The sequence below is a fragment of the Lepidochelys olivacea genome (assembly GCF_965140295.1).
Source record: "Lepidochelys olivacea isolate rLepOli2 genome assembly, chromosome: 1".
Taxonomy (NCBI): domain Eukaryota; kingdom Metazoa; phylum Chordata; order Testudines; family Cheloniidae; genus Lepidochelys; species Lepidochelys olivacea.
In genome coordinates, this window is record NC_140411.1 from 199,001,998 (window position 1) to 199,021,830 (window position 19,833).

The window sequence follows — 19,833 nt, forward strand, 5'->3', positions numbered from 1 at the left end:
GTGCCAGCAATGCCCCTCTGCCATGTACATTGGTCAAACTGGACAGTCTCTACGTAAAAGAATAAATGGACACAAATCAGATGTCAAGAATTATAACATTCATAAACCAGTCGGAGAACACTTCAATCTCTCTGGTCACGCGATCACAGACATGAAGGTCGCTATCTTAAAACAAAAAAACTAAAAATCCAGACTCCAGCGAGAAACTGCTGAATTGGAATTCATTTGCAAATTGGATACTATTAATTTAGGCTTAAATAGAGACTTGGAGTGGCTAAGTCATTATGCAAGGTAGCCTGTTTCCTCTTGTTTTTTCCTACCCCCCCCCCCAGATGTTCTGGTTTAACTTGGATTTTAACTTGAAGAGTGGTCAGTTTGGATGAGCTATTACCAGCAGGAGAGTGAGTTTGTGTGTGTATGGGGGTGGGGGGGATGTGAGAACCTGGATTTATGCAGGAAATAGCCCAGCTTGATTGTCATGCACATTGTGTAAAGAGTTGTCACTTTGGATGGGCTATCACCAGCAGGAGAGTGAATTTGTGTGGGGGGGTGGAGGGTGAGAAAACCTGGATTTGTGCTGGAAATCACTTTAGATAAGCTATTACCAGCAGGACAGTGGGGTGGGAATAGGTATTGTTTCATATTCTCTGTGTATATATAAAGCCTGCTGCAGTTTCCACGATATGCATGTGAGGAAGTGAGCTGTAGCTCACGAAAGCTTATGCTCTAATAAATTGGTTAGTCTCTAAGGTGCCACAAGTCCTCCTTTTCTTTTGGCTAGATTAGGTAACACCTCCCTTAGCCTGTTGCTGAGTGCACTTTTAGGCCTCTCTCTCTCTCTCTCTCCCGCTTCATTGTATAAGGCCTAGATACTCAATTTAGCTTTGGGGATTACAGCATTATTCTTGTGATTTTCTAGATGGCTAAGATAGGCACCATGATGCTCAGTATTGCAACACTTATAACCCTTCATAGATTCCACCCCCAGTAGCTTCTCATAAGGAAGACAGATTCTCATTTGTATTTTTAAAGATGCAGGAACCAATTAACTGTTAGAGTCTTTTGATCAGCAATATTTTTTTCAGTCACATCTAGGAAGATATCCTGTTTGAAATATGAAGGTAAACAGGCTTGACATTTACTTTTCACCTTGTTCCTCTGTAAAGAGTCTAATCGGGCCTCCCTTAAAGTCATAACATTTCTGTTTAAAATTTTTGTAGGTAAGACAGGGAAATTGTCCCATTTTCACTGCTCTTGGGCAGAGGGTAATTGGAACTGTGACATGTAAAGGCTTTTTCAAAGGTAGGAAAAAACCCTAATCTGCAACTTGAACAGTCATTTTCACCTAAATCAGTGATTTAAACTTCATGCATAACTGAGAAGTGTTGTGTATTTTCAGTACAGAACTGCCACATGAAAAGAGACTCTCTGCCCCTAGGGGTATTACTAGTACCCGTGTTTATTATTTTCAAAAGCTGTAGAGGATTGGAAAACCCTACATGATAAAAGGGACAAAAATGCATATATTTCTTAAAAAGAAGTCGTTCACAGGTCCACATCGCTTTCTTCCACAAGGTGAGCGAATTTTAGAACCGCAGGTCAGATTGTTTTATGTTTACATTCACAAGGCATCACATCAGATACTAAAATACTTTGAATGAATAAATGATGCATCATCATAATGAGATCTTTCTAAAACACCATGGAGCAAACTCCCTACTCGCCTCCCGCCCCCCCGAAAAACACCAAAAACCAAAAAACACCCTCAGAAAACAAAACCACAACTTATTCACGGGGGTAAGAGCCAGTGGGCAAATCAGCTACATTCTAAGATCAGTATTCAAGACATTATTAGTGTTGTAAACGAATAGAAAGGCTAAGGTCTGCAAATATTTACTAAGGCATTTGTAGTACATCCACTAGATTAATAGTATCCAGCTAGCCTCTTACAGTGTCTATATTTACCATATTTCAGTCCATGAACTAATCAACCACATTACAGCATTTGGTGTTAAACAAGTAAGGGTTTAAATGAAGTTATATCCACCACAGTTTTATTCAATTTAATTACATTCTTTCTTATGGTGCAATTTGTAGATTTGATCATCACAGCTTTTCCTCATGGATTTTTTTTGGGGGGGGGATGGGGAGGGAACAAGCCTGTTAAGCTTCTGTTTAAATAACTGCAATACAAAGGTTATAAAAAACCCATATCAGACAGCAGTTCTAGTTACTCTTTTACCCTTCAGTTTTTTCCATCAAATTCCCACAGAAGTCAATGGAAATTTAAGCCTATTAACAGTATAGTTTGCCCTTAAGATTCTTCAGCTATCCACCATTTTTTCTGTGTTTGCTTCCTGAAGGAATTCTCTACAAAGGGCTTCTTTACTTTTTCCTTACTATTGCTAAATTCAAACACCTTTGTTCTTCTCCCTGTATCAGTTTTATGCTTTGAATAGAAGGATGTATCTACAAAAGCTTCATATTTTCTTTTTGGAACGAATTTCAGCGCCTCCAGCCAATTTCCAGTATCTTTTAAAGTTAATAAAATACGAATCATTTGGTCCAATGTGAGATTTTTGGCACCAGTTTCCCACTTCAAGTACCTCTCCAGTGGAAGACGTTCAGTTGTTAATTTCAAGCGTTTTGCATGTGCAAGAGAGATTCCAGTCTGTATATTCCTGTCAACCATTGATCCAACTATATAAATTTTATCATGCTCAAACTTCTTCATTACATTGGGAGAGTCAGCAGTTAAGTAGATGAGCTTGTCGCTTGGAAAGACATCTGTGTGAGACTGTTCTGTCACAGTCACAAGTAAATTGTCCCATGCCTCTCCATAGCGCTTGACAAATTCTTTATGATATGGGCCATCTACTTTGACATTACAGAAATGTAAGTGAAAAGGATCCACAGCTCTTCGATTCCAACCTTCGGTCTCCATTAGCTGATTCACTGTGTTCTCCATTTCTCTACGTGACATGTAATTTTCGTAAGCCATGTCAAATACTAGAGGCTGGCCAAAGATCATAGCCTGAGCAGTCCTCCAGTTATACATCTTATCCATAGACTTGGACCAAAACTGTAATAAGAAAGTATTCTTCAGCTCACCAGTATCATTTTTTTTAGCCTTTTCCAGCCTTTCCCTCTTTGCTTCCTTTTGCTTTTCCTGCTTTACCTTATTAGCTTTCTTCACTTTTTCTTTGACAGCTAAGTATTTTAAATACTTCTTTTTGGATGACTTAGTGGAACATTCCATAAGGGTCTTTATCTCTTCTTCACTGATATTTTCTGGAACAGTTTTGCCAGCTAGCCTCCACATCTCCACAAGTTCCCTTGTGGCAGCTAAAGTAGAATCTTCCTCACTCTCAGATGCCTCACCGACTTCCTCTTGCATTCCAGATCTCATGACATTTTTCCACCCATCCAAATCTAGCTTCTCAGTGGGGCTGGATGAAATCTGCTTCTTCAGGGCAGGAGACAAAATCAGTGTTCTACATGGAAATGACCTCTGGGGAGTTGTTAAAAACAAATCTTTTTTTGACCCATTCTGCATAGCAAACGGAAAAACCGAACGTCTCACAATGCTTCTGAGAAGCATATTAAAAAACTTCATATTTAGGAGAGTGTTGTATCCAAGCAGTTATCTGCAAAAATGGTAACAAGACAAAAGAAAAACAAAATTAGTAGTCACAGATGTGAGAAAAACTCAATCTGCTTCTAATTTTAACTCCTCAGATGAACAGGAAGTTACTTCTTAGCACTTGATATCAATATTCTAATTAGACTTTTACTTTTTTACTGTCTCTAAAAGAAAATAAAGTTGATGTTGCTACTAGAGGAAACAGCAGTTAGCATTGTTGCTTAAATCAGCTGTGTATAATTCCAGGTCAAGTCAAACAATACTTAAATATGTTTCAACCCTCCCACTTCAATCACTCTTGTATGTCATTTGTAGATAGGAAGCTTTGTGATGGAAGCATGCCACTGCACACAGATGCCATGAATGCTTTCATAGGTGCAGACCACAGAAGCACAATTCATTCTACTTGTGGTGTGACAATGTAGGTGAGGATTTCTTTTTGAGTAGTTTTTCCAGAAAATGTTCACATCACTAATGCTTATCTCTTTGAAATGTAACAGTAAAGTAGGGAAGTGCCCGTGGCAAACTCCTGCAGGCTTATGGGTTTAACTTTATGCTGCCACTGAAGCTAATGGGACTACTCACAATATGTAAAGTTATGCATGTGAATAAATCTAAGCCTAAAGTACCAATCCTGTAAACACTAAAGCACATATATAGCTTTACTCATATGAGTAGTCCCATTAATTTCAACAGGACTCATCACACAAATAAAGTTAAGCAAACAAGATTAAGTGTTTGCAGAACTGGGCCTAAAACAGAACTAACTAAGCTGTTTTTTCATATCCTTTTCTCTCCATGGCCAACCCTAAGTAGAGCCAATGAACAAATTACAGAGTTCAATTTAAAGGAGTACTTGTGGCACCTTAGAGACTAACCAATTTATTTGAGCATGAGCTTTCGTGAGCTACAGCTCACTTCATCGGATGCATACCGTGGAAACTGCAGCAGACTTTATATACACACAGAGAATATGAAACAATACCTCCTCCCACCCCACTGTCCTGCTGGTAATAGCTTATCTAAAGTGATCACCAGGGTGGGCCTGATGATCACTTTAGATAAGCTATTACCAGCAGGACAGTGGGGTGGGAGGAGGTATTGTTTCATATTCTCTGTGTGTATATAAAGCCTGCTGCAGTTTCCACGGTATGCATCCGATGAAGTGAGCTGTAGCTCACGAAAGCTCATGCTCAAATAAATTGGTTAGTCTCTAAGGTGCCACAAGTACTCCTTTTCTTTTTGCGAATACAGACTAACACGGCTGTTACTCTGAAAAGAGTTCAATTTAAAAATATGAAACAAATTAAAGGCAAAAATAAGTTACACATTAAAAAAAACTTTGTATGCTATAATCTTAATTTACTATACCACCTGAAACTTAAAAAAAGTGTCCTTATTTGAAAAAGGACAAGTTAAATCTTTTTTTTTTAAATTAAAGAAACTAAAGTATAAACAGAAAACAGATTATTAAAACAAAATATTCTGTAAATATGCCATTGTTTTGAGATGCTATGACTGCAGTGAAAGTTGACTAATATAATGAAAGAGATAGACTGTATAAAGTTGATGGACAACTGCAATAAAATTGTTAATATGAATTATCAACATTGAAACAACAAACAGTACAATTTACAGGATAGTAAAATAAAAATGATTCATTCTGTGGAACAGGACAAAAAAACCCACTGAGACTTTAACAAATTATATACTTCAAATATGACATTAAGGTACTAAAATCAAAAATGCACATGAGAGAATGTACATAAAGGAAAAACATATGAGGCCCAGCCTCAGGTAATCTAATGTGGCATAGCTCCAATGAAGTAAATGGATCTGTGCTTATTTAAAGCAAATAAGGATTTGACCTAAGTTTTCCAATAAAGCCACGTTACCGCTAGACTTGTCCAAGACTGAGTGTATTTGCTACTGGTTCATTTTCGCTGAAAGCTCTAAAAATCCCTTTAGAAGAACCTGGGTATGGAACACAGAAAAACACGTTATTTGATATTTATAAAACACAGGAAACAACCCCTCTTTTAAACACAGTCTTAGTGCTAGATCTCTCAGAGCTAAACTGTCTTAGTTGAACAAATAATTCTGTTATGTCTTCCATAACAGAGGTACAGAAACTCATGCTGTAAGCAGGTGATCATTTGAGTTAAAGAACTTACTTGTCCCTTCTACAGAAAGCTGCAGGAGGGGATGCTTTTGAAACGATCTTAAAATTAACCCATAATGCTTAGCCATTACAAATACATTTGACATTTCAAAGCACTTTTCACACATTATCGTTCAGTCTTTAGCGAACGATATTATCCCTACTGCACAGATGGGTGGGTGGCGTGCACGCACACGGGGCTCAGTGATCCACACAGGGGCTTCCCCCGCCCCACGCGTGACACCGGGCCCGGTATCAGGAGCAGCGGCCTTACAGGCCGCCCCGCAGCAGACAAGAGGCCTGGTCGGCGTCTGCCCTCTGCGCACTACCATGGCCCGGGGCTTCCACCCCGGCGGCGCCAGCGGACCCCAATGGAACGGGGCCTCCCGCTGCGGGACCCTGGGGAGCCAGGGCCCGCCTCTCCCCGGGGCGGCTCCGGCTGTGCTGGAAACTCGGCGCCCTGTGCCCGCCCCCGGCCACGCACCTGCAAGAGCACCAGTCCCCACGTGCCTCTCGCTCCGACCTATCCAGTCCCACCTCGAGAACCCTCCGACGCGCCACGCTTCCGCTTCCGCTTCCACTTCCAGCCGGAGGGTTCTCGGGTGTGGGACCCACCTCCCCCTCACTCGGAAGGGAAAAAAGCTCCAGCAGCCACGCCGCTGGGTTGGCCTGCTTTCCAGCTGCTCTGATTGGCTTTGGTTTGTAGCCAATCATAGGGTAGGATCTGCGCTTGCGCGCTGAGTGGTTCTGTCCGATAGACGGGCCTGGCGGTGCGATCATTGGGTCCGATGTCTCCATTTTTCTTCAGGTGCGCGGTGTCTGCCCGTCCTGGTCCTCGGGGTTCTGCAGCTGGAACTCTAGGTTCCTACCTTCCCCCAGGGTCCTACTGCGCTTCCTGCCTCCGGGGTTCTGCGGCAGGGCAGGGGGCAGCTGGAGGCCGGGGCAGGTTCCAGGGCTCATACTGGGGCGAGACGGGGGAGCCCAGTGGTAGCGGGGGAGGGGCAGCAGTTTGCGATGGCATAGAGCGGCCAGAAGAAATCAGGGTGATTGAGGGAGGCTGCAGATGAAGGGGCCTCATGTCCCAAGGTGGGGAAGGGTGTGTCAGTATCAGATCCGCTTTCTATGGCTCCCAGGAGCCCCAGGCTCCTCTCCTCAAAAGGCTTCATGCTCCACAGGACACAGTCCTTTTCTCTGCGGTGTGTGCCGCTGGGATATCAGTTCATCTGTTGCTCGGTACCACAACATTGGCAACTTGGAAGGAGTTCAGAGCAGGGTAGCAGAAATTATGTGGAAAGCCTGACATGAGGAAGAGTTTAAAGGAGCAAAATATTAGAGCTTCGACAGATGAAGACTAGGGAGGAGGTTGAAGAAGATGCAATAACAGTAAAGAAATATTGACCGGTGTAAACATCTGTGATGTAGAGGAATTACGTAGTGTGGTATATGAGGATATAATAATGGGATAAATAAAGAAAAAGAAACTTCAAGCTGATTATCTGGGGAAATAACTTCCTGAGAGTGAACTGTACCGTGGTGTAGCACAGTCTCCCAAAGGAAGTGATTGCAACTCCTTTGCATAAATTATTTTAGACTAGACAAAGTGTGAGAAAATGTGCTGAAGGAGGCAGTCCTTCTTTGGCAGGGAGATGTACTGAGTGATCTAATAGGTCTCTCTTAAATCTCAAACACATTTTATTTGGTTGCTGGTACAGCTGAGGGGTCTCAATCTGGTGAAAGTTGACAGCCTCCCATAAAGATTGGGAACCACTGATTTAGGCTATGCATGTAAAGTTCACATAGGGTGACCAGATAGCAAGGGTGAAAAATTGGGATGCTTTTTTGGGGGTGGAGGTGGTAATAGTTGTCTGTATAAGACATAGCCCCTAATATCGGGACATCTGGTCACCCTAAGTGGACATGCTGTGGCATAGAGGATTTCGTTTTGTGAGTGCATCGTATCTTATATCTACTGCCAACAATGTATATTCTTCAACAGGTCTTCTGTTATATCCTTCCAGACCTTTTTGATATAACTGAACTAACTAGATAGAACTGCAGTAGCCAGACAACCTAGTGTTTGTACAAAATGTAAATTGATAGCTCCCCCTTGTCTTTAGGGACCTGCTTTTTCTCCAGCTGCTCACAACACTATCCTTTTTCTCCTCTCACATCTTTATATCCCATATATCACCTTCTTTGCCAATAGTCCCATATTTAAATAATTCACACAGCCTTTTTTAAATGTTGTTTTTAAAACTGATTTTCTTTAAATCTGTGTGCAACTCTCTCTGAAGCCCATGATATAATAGACAGGTATGTAAGTAAGCTGGTCTTTCATTTGAAGAAAGCTGCAGTGTGTAGTAATATTTAATTTTTAGTGTTTGGAGCAGTATTTTCTCTCTTTCCCCTTAAAAAAAGAAATCCTAATAGATTAGACTGCTTTAAGCAAACACTTAAAGCCCATTGTCATTGTCTAATCAACTACTTTTTTGTGTGTGGTAGGGAGGCAGGTTTACCAATTTTGACAGTCTCTCTTTTAATAATTAGATACAGTGTTTGATGTCTGGAGCCATTTTCAATCAAGATGAGTTTCCTGCTGCCCAAACTGACCAATAAAAAGGAAGTGGATCAGGCAATAAAAAGTGTAGCGGAGAAAGTTTTGGTTCTTCGATTTGGGAAAGATGATGATCCTGTTTGTCTTCAATTGGATGATACTGTAAGAGCAATTTTTAAAAACCTTTTATTGATGCTATGCCAATCATTACATACACATTTGGTGCAATAGAATGAAATGACATGATACTATCAAATAATATAGAAGGAGCCAAATTACAATTAAGTTATTAGTGCACTGGGAATGAAATGTAAAGTGGAGTAATTAGAGAATACTTCACTCCCTTCCTAAGAGTGTGGTGAAAATTAATCATAGTTAGGGCTCCATGTCTGTCACAGAGGTCATGGATTCCATGACTTTCCACAACCTCCGTGACTTCTGCAGGGGCCAGTGTAGTTGACCCCGGGGACAGCTACTGGAGTGGCCGCAGGACAGCAACAGCAGCCACTGTTCCGCCCCCCAGGCAGCAGTTCCCAGCCACCTGGAGCAGCCACGGTCCTGGGTAGCAGTCCTTGGCTGGCCAGCTGGAGCAGCTGCAGTCCCCGGCCCTGGGCAGTGGTTCCCAGCCAGCCAGAGCAGCCGCAGTCCTGGGCAGAGGTCCCCAGCCAGCTCGCCGGAGTGTCCACGATCGCGGGCAGCAGTCCCCGGACAGCCGGCTGGAGTAGCTGCAGTCTGGCCCCTGGCAGCTGGAGCCGCTGGCCCCAGGCACCCTCTCCAGCAGCAGCAAACCCCCTCTCCCTGTCCCCCCACCACACAGTGCGCTCCTCCCCCATTTAAACACAGGTATTTTTAGTATAAGTCATGGACAGGTAACACATAGGCTGTGAATTTTTGTTTATTGCCTGTGACCTGTCCATGACTTACTAAAAATACCCGTGACTAAATCATTGCCTTAATCATTGTTTGCAAAGCACTTTGAAACTGAAAAGTGCTATATAAACTTTACTTTATAGCATTTGCATATAGTACAATTAGGGGTGCAAGGCACCTCACAGAGAGAATAAAGACATAGAGTGATATCCTTGCCCTTCTGAAGTCAGTGGGAGTTTTGCCATTGACTTCAGCGGAGCCAGGATTTCATCCGGATTCCTTCACCTAAGCAGTTAGACTACACAGTAATAAAAACAGCTGTACCCTTTCTACAATACAGCTTCCACCATTGCTGCCAATGGTGGAGATGCACTCATGGAAAATTACCGGATTGATTTTTTTCCCCCAGTGTAAATGCACACAAAGGGAAGTTAAATGACTTGCCTGTGGCCATACAGCAAGTGGTAGAAGTGGTCTTACAAATCAGGCATTTGTTTCCAGGTCTCATGATATGAACACTAGTCCATGCTACTTATGTTTGAAACAAGATGGACTAATATTTATATTTAAAATTCAGTAATGTTCAAATATCCATGATGTCTTCTCATAAGACAAACATTTCTCCGAGAATGAATTGCCATGACAGAGGTCTTTGCTTCCTTATGCTTGCACAACTGATTCTTTACAGTGACCAAAACATGATATTGGAAAAAAGCATGTGCTCAAAGCAGCAACCGGATCATGAATTAATTTAAAAATATATTTTTAAAGATAAAGATCAGTCTTTCACTAATTCTGACTCTCCCTTATTTAAAAAAACAAGGTTAGCAATTACAGCTGTGCTTTTAAACTTGGCATGTTTTGCCTGCTCATGTTAGAAACTGTTTTTATCATGTCTTTCTCAATTTCTAAAGCTTGCAAAGACATCTCATGACTTAAGTAAAATGGCAGCCATTTACTTGGTGGATGTGAACAAGGTGCCAGTGTACACCCAGTATTTTGACATCAGTTATATTCCATCTACTGTCTTTTTCTTCAATGGACAGCACATGAAAGTGGATTATGGGTATGTCAGTTTGCATGAGGTTCTCTTCTGTTTACCATAATTAGCACAGTCTCTGCCTTTGTTATCTTATGAGGTGGCTTGAGAAAACTGTACTTTCCTTTGTCAGTAGTTGCATGAATATTGAAAGAGAGCAGGCCAAGTAATGAATGGGCAGAGATGCTGAACTACGCCTTTCATTTTGAAATACCCTCTCGTTTAGTACTGTGTGAAAAAAACTCTGATACATTTCACAGATGATGTGCAGTATAATGTCACACTTCACTCTGCTCTCCATGTTAAATTCTTGGTCATACCACAGCATCTTTTTAGGTTTTTGAGGTCTGGTCACAATAATTCCTATATTGCCTTGTCTTTTTACTTCATGTATACCATACCAAAGTGGTTCAAGCCATAAGAGTGACTAAATCAAAATCCTCCTTTCTGTTGAATAAGTTTTCTTGTCTTTAAAAAGTTTGTTTCAGACCCTTTAACAGGCATTTACATTTCTACTGTCTTTATCTGCTACATAGGTCTCCAGATCACACTAAATTTGTGGGAAGCTTTAAAACAAAGCAAGATTTCATAGATTTGATTGAAGTGATTTACCGTGGAGCAATGCGTGGAAAGCTCATTGTACGGAGTCCTATTGATCCAAAAAATGTTCCCAAATATGACCTTCTCTATCAAGGAATTTAAAATATTGATTTGAGATGAGCAAAACTTGTGAATTCATCTTGAAGATCATATTGGTCACCCTTTGAAGACAGACATTCTGTCACTTTCTTATAAATAAAGGTACATGTTTACTTGTATGAGTCACACAAATTATTCTCTGAGATGCACACTATCTAATGGCTATGATATGGTGCTTTGAGAGTGAAATTATCTCGAATGTGGTATTGGTGAGTGAACAAATCACATAAAAGCATGAGCATGTACTGCTTTGTGATCACTTAATACTGTTCTCAATAGGAACAGTATGCAAACAATTGACCGGTTTTTCATTTTTGTTCTAAAATAACCCTTCCATTTTGCATATTTCACCAATTACTGCCTTCCTATGTAAGTAAATAATTCTGTCCCTTATTGCTAGCAGCGGAGTGGGAATTCCTAGAAGCAGCAGCAGAGCATGGTTAAGTCTACCATTGAGCAAAAGGATAGAGGGAAACTGTTACTCATTCTTCAGGCACAATCATATCCTCAAAAGATCCTGGCCAAAATGGAAACTGAGGCCAAAACTAAACACTAACGTTCTGTCATCTTTTAAGGCTCAATCTTGCAAGGACTTGAGCATCCTTAACTCCCACTGATGCGAATGGGAGCCAAGAATAGCCATTTTATTTACATTTACTATACAAATAACTGAGGGTTATTTTACTTTCCAACATGCTGACATACAATCAGTTTGCACAATCTGACTATGGAGGTGCAGAGAGCTCTTTCTCTTTAAGAAATACCAACCCCAATTTGAAATGAGACAGCCAAGGAAAGGGGAGAAATAGTAATATAATTTTTCATATATGGTCATTTTTTAATTACAGGTTGCTTTTTTATGCCAAGTTTGTATTTTATTTTTAATTCGTCCAGGTTACTACACTGCAATATTTCCACAGCAATCATTCAGTCTGAAAAGGAGTTAAATGAGGCCAAATTAATTACTAGATTAATCTCACTGGTTTCACTGGAGTAACACTGAGGATAAATTTGGTCCACTGTATATATGTTTAGACTATCTAATTTCTCTGACTGGCGGAAGGTGGTAGTGTATGGTTCAGTGAAGAATCTTTAGATGACAGACTAGTGTCCAAAGGGAAGCAGTAGAAGACTGGAAAAAATATTGGAGAATATTTAAGGAACAGCTGGGCACTGCCAAGTGAGTGGATAGGCTAATGTTAGATTTGTAGGGTCTTTAACATTAATTTCATATGCCAAATTGCCCTTTACAGTGAAATTTACGGATTTTTTGCTGACAAAATCTACTTAGCTCAGATATGCACAAACTTCACAACATAAGCTTCCAGAATCAACATAGGTAAACTCTGGCACACCTTCACACTGTTACTATGTACCATTTTAAAGTGCAGGAATAACAGAAGAGCTCAAGTTTAAAGCTCACATGAATTGTTTTTTTGAAATTGCAAGAATTAGCTTCCAAAAAGAAAAGACCAAACTTTTCTAATGTTTGGTGATAACTTTATTTGTTCTGCCAATTAGTTTTTCAACAACAATAAAAATCAGAAACCCAATACCACCTTTATGGCCATAAATCACTCTGCAATGCAAGGAAGCTAACATGGTAGCTTCAGTTTCAAGCTTCCACGGAGTGGTTTTAAAGAGGGAGAAGATTCCTGAAAAATACTTCAGCATTCTTTTTATGTATTGCCTCTCTTCTTATTTTTGCTGCTCCTTGTTACAATAGGAGAACGAGATAAAGCTACTGTCTTCCTAGCTTTCAGTGTGCTCTTCAGGTACTTGAAAATGGCCTGTAAGGTGGAGGATGGTGCTAACCTGTATTTTTCAGTCCCAGCAGAGACTGTAGGACAATCCACTTTCACAAGGGAACCTGTGGGTCTGTCTAGAGGTTTACTGTTTGTTACCCATTCACGGCAATGTTTCTGTATCCATTCTTGCACTTGTGGATTATTTTTTGCCTGGTGTAACGTGTGGTGCATGGAGTCAATAAGGGCCACAGAATACACTTTATTCATCACTTCCCATGTTCTCTGCATGAGCAGATTGATGAAAACCAAGCCTCCGTAGCCATGGGCAATAAAGGCCACATTCTTGGCTGCGCTCTTTGAAATAAAATTATCCCAAATGTAAATGGTGTGCTCTTCGGGGCTGCTGCTGCACCTCTTTGGGATCCACCAGGAGGAATTTACAGTGGAAGATTCTTCCTTGGTAGATAAACTTAACCACTCATCTTCCATCTTCAGATCAATTAAATTGTCATTGGGATTTAAAACAATCACTCCTCCATAGCATTGAAGGGCTGTTTTAATGAATGGTATTTGAGTTCCATGATCCAGGCCCTCATGGATTATGGTCTTTAGCCCCCATTGACCAGCACGAAAGACTCCATGGTCTTGTAGGAGCACAATTAGGCTTGAGGAACTAGTTAATGCTTTCTCGTTGATGAAAAAGAAACTTCTGGGTTCATCTTCTGTAGCATCTGTTGGGATGTGGACTTTCTGAAGCTTGCAGACTCTTTCCAGGAGCTCATAAACATACTGTGTAATGAGATGCCCCAGAACTTGATAGCGTTTATGGTTCCTCTCAAGTGCATTTTTGTAATAATTAAAGACAAAGGGCTCATTGGTATCTAGATGCTTCAGTTCACCATTTTTGTTGAAGTCGTATTTCAGTTGCTCTGGACACTCTGAACTCTCTACTAGTTTCCTGAAGCTTAACTCCTGCTCCATTTGCAACTGCTACAAATAAAACAGATGATGCCCTTACAACTGTGGACTTGGTTTATTTGTTTAAACATCATTTCTCAGGCCACTGATTCTGAAATTGTGGCATATGGACTACACAAGGAACACAGAACACTTGCTAGTCTTCAGCAAACTGACTACTCCCTGCCTTCTAATTGCTAAATCACATTAAAAGAGGCTAAAAACACAGTAAGTACTTTCTTAACTCTATTTTGCCGCAAACAATTGCTATAGTTGCCAAAAGGAGATTATAGGATCAAGAGCGGGAGACAAAGTAATCCACACAATCATGAACGGGAGGGGAGAAGGTCCACAAGAAAATCTGTCTTTTAAGATTCATTTGATTAATCTTTTAAGGTTAAAAAAAAATGAGAAACCTCTGTTTTAGACTGTGTACTTTTATGATTGCCTTCTATTGTAACTGATCAAAACTGCAGCAGCAAGAGTTTGGTATACTTTTAGGCTTTGTGTACAGCTTAATGTTTTTAAGCTCGATATTGTTTCCCATTTTTCTGTCCGTTTCCTCTCCCCAACCCTTTAGCGTAGGTGGGAGAGTGCAAGCTAGCCCTTCATGTAGCTGCAGTACTGATTTGACAGGAGTTCGGTGCTAGCGGCAGGGAGAGCAGCTGGCAGAGAGCTCCCATGATCACTGATAATTTCTTTTAGTGTTGTCTGTCTCTCTGTACACTAATTTGAAATTTGATAAATGGTTTGAATTAAGCCACAGTACTTGAATAAAACTGTGCACGGTGGATTGATTTAAATCAAAGTGAGAGGTTTTTAAGAACCGGTTAGACAAACGCCTGTCAAGATGCTCTAGATCAGTGGTACTCAGACTGAGGATCGCCAGCTGCAAGTGGCTCTTTAATGTATCTCCTGCTGCTCTTTGCAGCACATGATATTAAAACACTATATGATTTAATTATTAACCAATCAGGATGCTTTTACTATGTTATTTACCAATTGTAGTTGATAAAATAATAATACTTGGTAAGTAATTTTTCTGAGAGTGAGTGAGTTTGTGTGTGTGTATGTGTATATATATATATATAAAATATATCAATAAAATAAAACAATGAATTCACACTACTGTGGCTCTTTTGGATAATGTTGACCGTTAATTTGGCTTCTGAACCACTGAAGTCTGAGTATCACTGGTCTCAGTATACTTGGTCCTGCGTCAACATGGAGGGATGGACTAGATGACCTCTTGAGGTCTCTTCCAGCACTTCATTTCTATGATTCTATAAATCACAAATTTTAACTATGATTTAAATCAGCAAACAAAATACCTTAATTTAAATAATTGATTTTAATTTTGTTTGCATTTGTATTTTTTAATTATTTTCCTGAAGAAAGGTTGATTCTCATTGATTGGTGACCAGTAAAACATATTGATTTGCACATAATTATAGCCTTTACACAACATTTGGTACTCCTTGTTGCTAGTCAAATAGATTCACTATATCTGTACACATTTATTTAAGCAGTTATATAGCTTAACATACATTTATTAAGAGTCTTAACTTCTCCATTTTTATTATATTTTAAAATGGTAAATTATATTTATTTGCTTGATTATAATTAATTTTTTACTTTTGATTTGTGTCAACCTGCAGTTGGAGGAAACTTGGAATTCAATTACAAATGCACAAAAATAGCATTTTAATTTTTTTGTATTAAATAAAACTATCCTAATATGCTGAATACATAAGGGGGAGAAAAATAAGTTTATCAAAACATGTTTTGCATTTAAAACTAACTGGTTTATTAAACAAATGAAGTATTAGCTACAGATGGTCACCTATGATTCTCCCAATCTGTGGGGAGGTCAGTGGAGAGAAGAGAATTAATGTGTATTTCAGGAAGGGAAGTACACAAGAACCACAGTATGTTGGATGTAGCACTGAAGTGAGGACAATTCATATGGGGGAGAGAATCTTTCATATAAGAAGAGCTGCATATATGGATGTCTCTTCCTCAAAGCAACACAGTGGGAGGTGGTTGAATGCAAATGTCAGAGTAAGAGACTACACAGAGTAACAGGTTTCAGAGTGGTAGCTGTGTTAGCCCGAATCAGCAAAAACAACGAAGAGGCCTTGTGGCACCTTAGACTAACAAATTTTTGTCCTCACCCACAACTATTTCAGATTTGGGGACAATTTATACCTTCAAGTCAGCGGGACTGCTATGGGTACCCGCATGGCCCCACAATATGCCAACATTTTTATGGCTGACTTAGAACAACGCTTCCTCAGCTCTTGTCCCCTTACGCCCCTACTCTACTTGCCCTACATTGATGACATCTTCATCATCTGGACCCATGGGAAGGAGGCCCTTGAGGAATTCCACCATGATTTCTACAATTTCAATCCCACCATCAACCTCAGCCTGGACCAGTCCTCACAAGAGGTCCACTTCCTAGAGACTACAGTGCTAATAAGCGATGGTCACATAAACAACACCCTATAACAGAAACCTACTGACCGCTATACTTACCTACATGCCTCCAGCTTTCATCCAGACCACATTGCACGATCCATTGTCTACAACCAAGCTCTAAGATACAACTGCATATGCTCCAATCCCTCAGACAGAGACAAACATCTACAGGATCTCGATCAAGCATTCTTAAAACTACAACACTCACCTGGTGAAGTGAAGAAACAGATTGACAGAGCCAGAAGGGTATTCAGAAGTCACCTACTACAGGACAGGCCCAACAAAGAAAGTAACAGAACGCCACTAGCCATCACCTACAGCCCCCAACTAAAACCTCTCCAGCACATCATCAAGCATCTACAACCTATCCTGAAGGACAATCCCTCACTCTCACAGACCTTGGGAGACAGGCCAGACCTCGCTTACAAACATCCCCCCCCAACCTGAAGCAAATACTCACCAGCAACTACACACCACACAACAAAAACACCAACCCAGGAACCAAACCCTGCAACAAAACCCGGTGCCAACTCTGTTCACATATCTATTCAAGGGACACCACCAGAGGACCTAACCACATCAGCCACACCATTAGCGGCTCGGTCACTTGCATATCTACCAATGTGATATATGCCATCATGTGCCAGCAGTGCCCCTCTGCCATGTACATTGGCCAAACCGGACAGTCTCTATGCAAAACAATAAATGGACACAAATCTGACATCAGGAATGATAACATTCAAAAACCAGTAGGAGAACACTTCAATTTCCCTGGTCACTCAATAACAGACCTAAAAATTGCAATTCTTCAACAAAAAAAACTTCAAAAACAGACTGCAACGTGAAACTGCAGAACTGGAATTAATTTGCAAACTGGACCCCATCAAATTAGGCCTGAAGAAAGACTGGGAGTGGTTGGGTCATTACAAAACCTAATTTCCCCCATACTAATTTCCCCCTACTGTTATTCACACCTTCTTGTCAACTGTTTGAAATGGGCCACTCTCATTACCACTACAAAAGTGATTTTTCCTCCCTTGGTATCCGACTGTTAATTGAATTGTCTCGTTAGACTGACCTCCGACTTGGTAAAGCAACTTCCATCTTTTCATGTGCTGTGTATTTATACCTGCTACTGTATTTTCCACTCCATGCATCTGATGAAGTGGGTTCTAGTCCATGAAAGCTTATGCCCTAATAAATTTGTTAGTTTGTAAGGTGCCACAAGGACTCCTCATTGTTTTTACACAGAGTAAGGTGATGACAGTCTGGAAAAAGGAAGAAGCTATTCACAAGCAGACTGCCATCCAACCAAAATATCCCCAAGATCATAGCCTAGTGGTACACAGCACCTCACCTCACCTATTCCAGGCTACATTATTATTCTTTAAATTTCCACAAAAAAAGAGAATATACGATACCAATTTAAATCCTGAAAATGTAACTTAGAACATATACTTACATCCATGTTTACTTTAGGGCACTGGGAAGGGCTTCTGGTGATTTCATTCAGCTCTGTCTTGGGATTCTGTTTTTATGGATGAAACAGTGACATATTAATGTAAATGTAGCAAATTACTCTTTGTTGTTGTGGCTACACATCTCCACAAGCCCTCTACCCAAAAAATAAGTACAGGCAGGTGACAACTCTGAAGTTTTGAAGCAATTTACAATCGTTTATACCTAAGACTTTTTGATTAAAAGCAAATTATAAATTATAACCCTATTAGTTGGGAAGAGGGATTTTATTGCAGCAGTATCATTTCCAGATTTAAAAAAGCAGTGACTTGAGATGGCTATTAGTACAGTCTCACTATATTAACCCCTGGGTGCTAGAATTAAACTTTAAAATGGTGAAGCACTTCAGTCTGTGTTGCATTGTTCCATAGATATAAATAACTAGCAATGCAGTATTCAGAGCTGTCAATCTAGTACCTTTTACAAATTCTAAATTCATATCAAAATATATATTCAAATGAAAAATTAACTCTCCCCCTGCTGTACATAACATAAGTCTCAACTGTAAGGCCTGCTGGGCTGAGATTTTGTCGTCTTGTGTTTGTACAGCACCTAGCATGTTTGGAGCACTACTGCAAAAAAAAAAAATATTGTATTTCATGAGGTTTAAAATCCAAGTTTACCTCCATCTCAACAAGACCCACTTATCTCACCGCTTCTTCTTGTAAATTTCGTTATCAAAAAAGCAAAATCTTGAATCAGAGGTTGGAGAAAACTTCACTCTTTTAAAGAAAAGAAACCTATGTTATTTCAAGCTTTCAACTTACTAATTTGTTATGTACCTCCTCTGGGGGCTGTAAAAGGTGTCAGAAACTATTGTGTCAGATCATACATCTGTGGTTCAAAAGTCTGCAAGTTATGATCTAAAGTATCATTCTCAGACTTTGACTACTCCTTGACAGTGTCAAGATTAAAGCCCTTTTTACAATACTGAGCTGAGTTGCCAACACTGGTTTTCAGCAAATACTTCCCCTGACCTGATACAAAAATGGTTTAAGTACTACTGAAGAGAGGAAAAAACTATTTTCAATACCACATCAAAGGTGCTTGTGACTTTTCTTTCTGAAACAGTACTGAAAACATTTCTATCTCATCTGTACTAACACTTACAAAGTTCACAGCAGGAGCAATTGCTGAAAGCTATCACCAGAAATGCAATGTATTAGGTCCCAAACCTGCACACTGATCCATAAGAGGGAACACCTGTGTCTCCAAACAGCCCCAGTGACTATAATAGGGCTCCACTCAGAAGCAGGCATCTGCACTTACCCATCCTACTGGAGGATCAGATAAATAAGACTTTATGAATTCAAGTACAATTAAGATCTGATCTCAACCTCATTACAACCTCTCTTGAGCTTGACCAGGATCAGGGATTCAGTCTCAGCGTGGCAAGATGTGAGAAATTTTGATAACAGTTATATACTTAGGTGTGTGTTTTCTTGATCAATTCCCCCTGTTGCTTCAATTCCCTATACTGGAGGACTTTTTCTTGATACCATATGCCTCCTCAGCCCACATTTCAGTAAAATTAAATGAGAATTATTTGGTTTTATAGGGAAACATGTATGAAAGTGGCAGGCCCAACTGTTACCCTTTAATTTTCTCTCTTTCCTCAGGTTAAGTGAGGTGTTTGTTTCAGGGTTTTTTTTGGAAATCCAGTCAAAACAAGATTTCTATTTCTTTGGTGCTTTGGTAATATTGGGGATTAAAATGAAAAGAGGGTTAGATGCTGAGGGAAATAGGGTAGTTAATTGAAGGACACAGGAACAGAGTGTGGGGCCATTGGTGTGACACTGAAAGAAAGACCAGTGTGACAGGAGTAAAGCCAAGCTTGCCGGGGGAAACGATGGGGTACAGAAGCAGTGTCAGGAGGTGGTATTCAGTGGCGCTCCTGGGTGGTGTGAGAGGACTTGGGGCAAAGAGCAGGATCTGGTGGGGGCCCCGGGGGCTGAGAGAGGGCAGTATTTGGTGGGGCGATAGGGTGATGGGAGGAGGTGGAATCTGGTGGAGCTATGGTATGCGGGGGGGCCTACAGGGTTGTGGGGAGCTGGGAGGAGACGGTATCCGGTGGGGCTGAGGGATTGTGGAGGTTGGTGGGGAGGTGGGAGGAGGGGTTGGGGGGCTGTGGGGCAGTGAGAGAGCAGAATCCGCTGGGGCTGG

General features: G+C 40.6%; 3 protein-coding genes across 10 annotated transcripts; 1 reads left to right on the top strand and 2 right to left on the bottom strand.

Annotated features, from left to right (window-relative positions):
- Positions 1-2,032: 2,032 nt before the first annotated feature.
- On the bottom strand, positions 2,033-6,390 carry TRMT10C (tRNA methyltransferase 10C, mitochondrial RNase P subunit). 5 transcript variants are annotated; one of them, XM_084652258.1, is made up of 3 exons: positions 6,289-6,390; positions 5,539-5,617; positions 2,033-3,647 (listed from the first exon to the last, which is right to left on the bottom strand). In XM_084652258.1, exon 3 carries the CDS (start codon positions 3,614-3,616, stop codon positions 2,315-2,317), a length of 1,302 nt encoding a protein of 433 aa, XP_084508384.1. In that variant the 5' UTR covers positions 3,617-3,647; positions 5,539-5,617; positions 6,289-6,390; the 3' UTR covers positions 2,033-2,314. The 5 variants fall into 5 exon arrangements, with proteins under 5 accessions (XP_084508384.1, XP_084508386.1, XP_084508385.1 ...); XM_084652260.1 differs by lacking the exon at positions 6,289-6,390 and adding an exon at positions 6,134-6,282; XM_084652259.1 differs by lacking the exon at positions 6,289-6,390 and adding an exon at positions 5,818-6,117.
- Positions 6,391-6,425: 35 nt separating this feature from the next.
- Positions 6,426-11,085, top strand: TXNL4B (thioredoxin like 4B). Of its 4 annotated transcripts, none has more exons than XM_084652320.1 (4): positions 6,426-6,521; positions 8,352-8,520; positions 10,143-10,294; positions 10,804-11,085. In XM_084652320.1, the coding sequence occupies exons 2-4, from the start codon at positions 8,389-8,391 to the stop codon at positions 10,967-10,969; spliced, it is 450 nt and encodes a 149-aa protein (XP_084508446.1). In that variant the 5' UTR covers positions 6,426-6,521; positions 8,352-8,388; the 3' UTR covers positions 10,970-11,085. The 4 variants fall into 4 exon arrangements, with proteins under 4 accessions (XP_084508446.1, XP_084508444.1, XP_084508447.1 ...); XM_084652318.1 differs by having other exon boundaries at positions 6,461-6,612; XM_084652321.1 differs by lacking the exon at positions 6,426-6,521 and adding an exon at positions 6,727-6,746.
- Positions 11,086-11,173: 88 nt separating this feature from the next.
- Positions 11,174-19,763, bottom strand: LOC311533145 (putative protein ARB2BP). The gene is made up of 4 exons (XM_084652308.1): positions 19,265-19,763; positions 18,294-18,392; positions 17,615-17,680; positions 11,174-13,704 (listed from the first exon to the last, which is right to left on the bottom strand). Exons 2-4 carry the CDS (start codon positions 18,297-18,299, stop codon positions 12,646-12,648), a joined length of 1,131 nt encoding a protein of 376 aa, XP_084508434.1. The 5' UTR covers positions 18,300-18,392; positions 19,265-19,763; the 3' UTR covers positions 11,174-12,645.
- Positions 19,764-19,833: the final 70 nt, after the last annotated feature.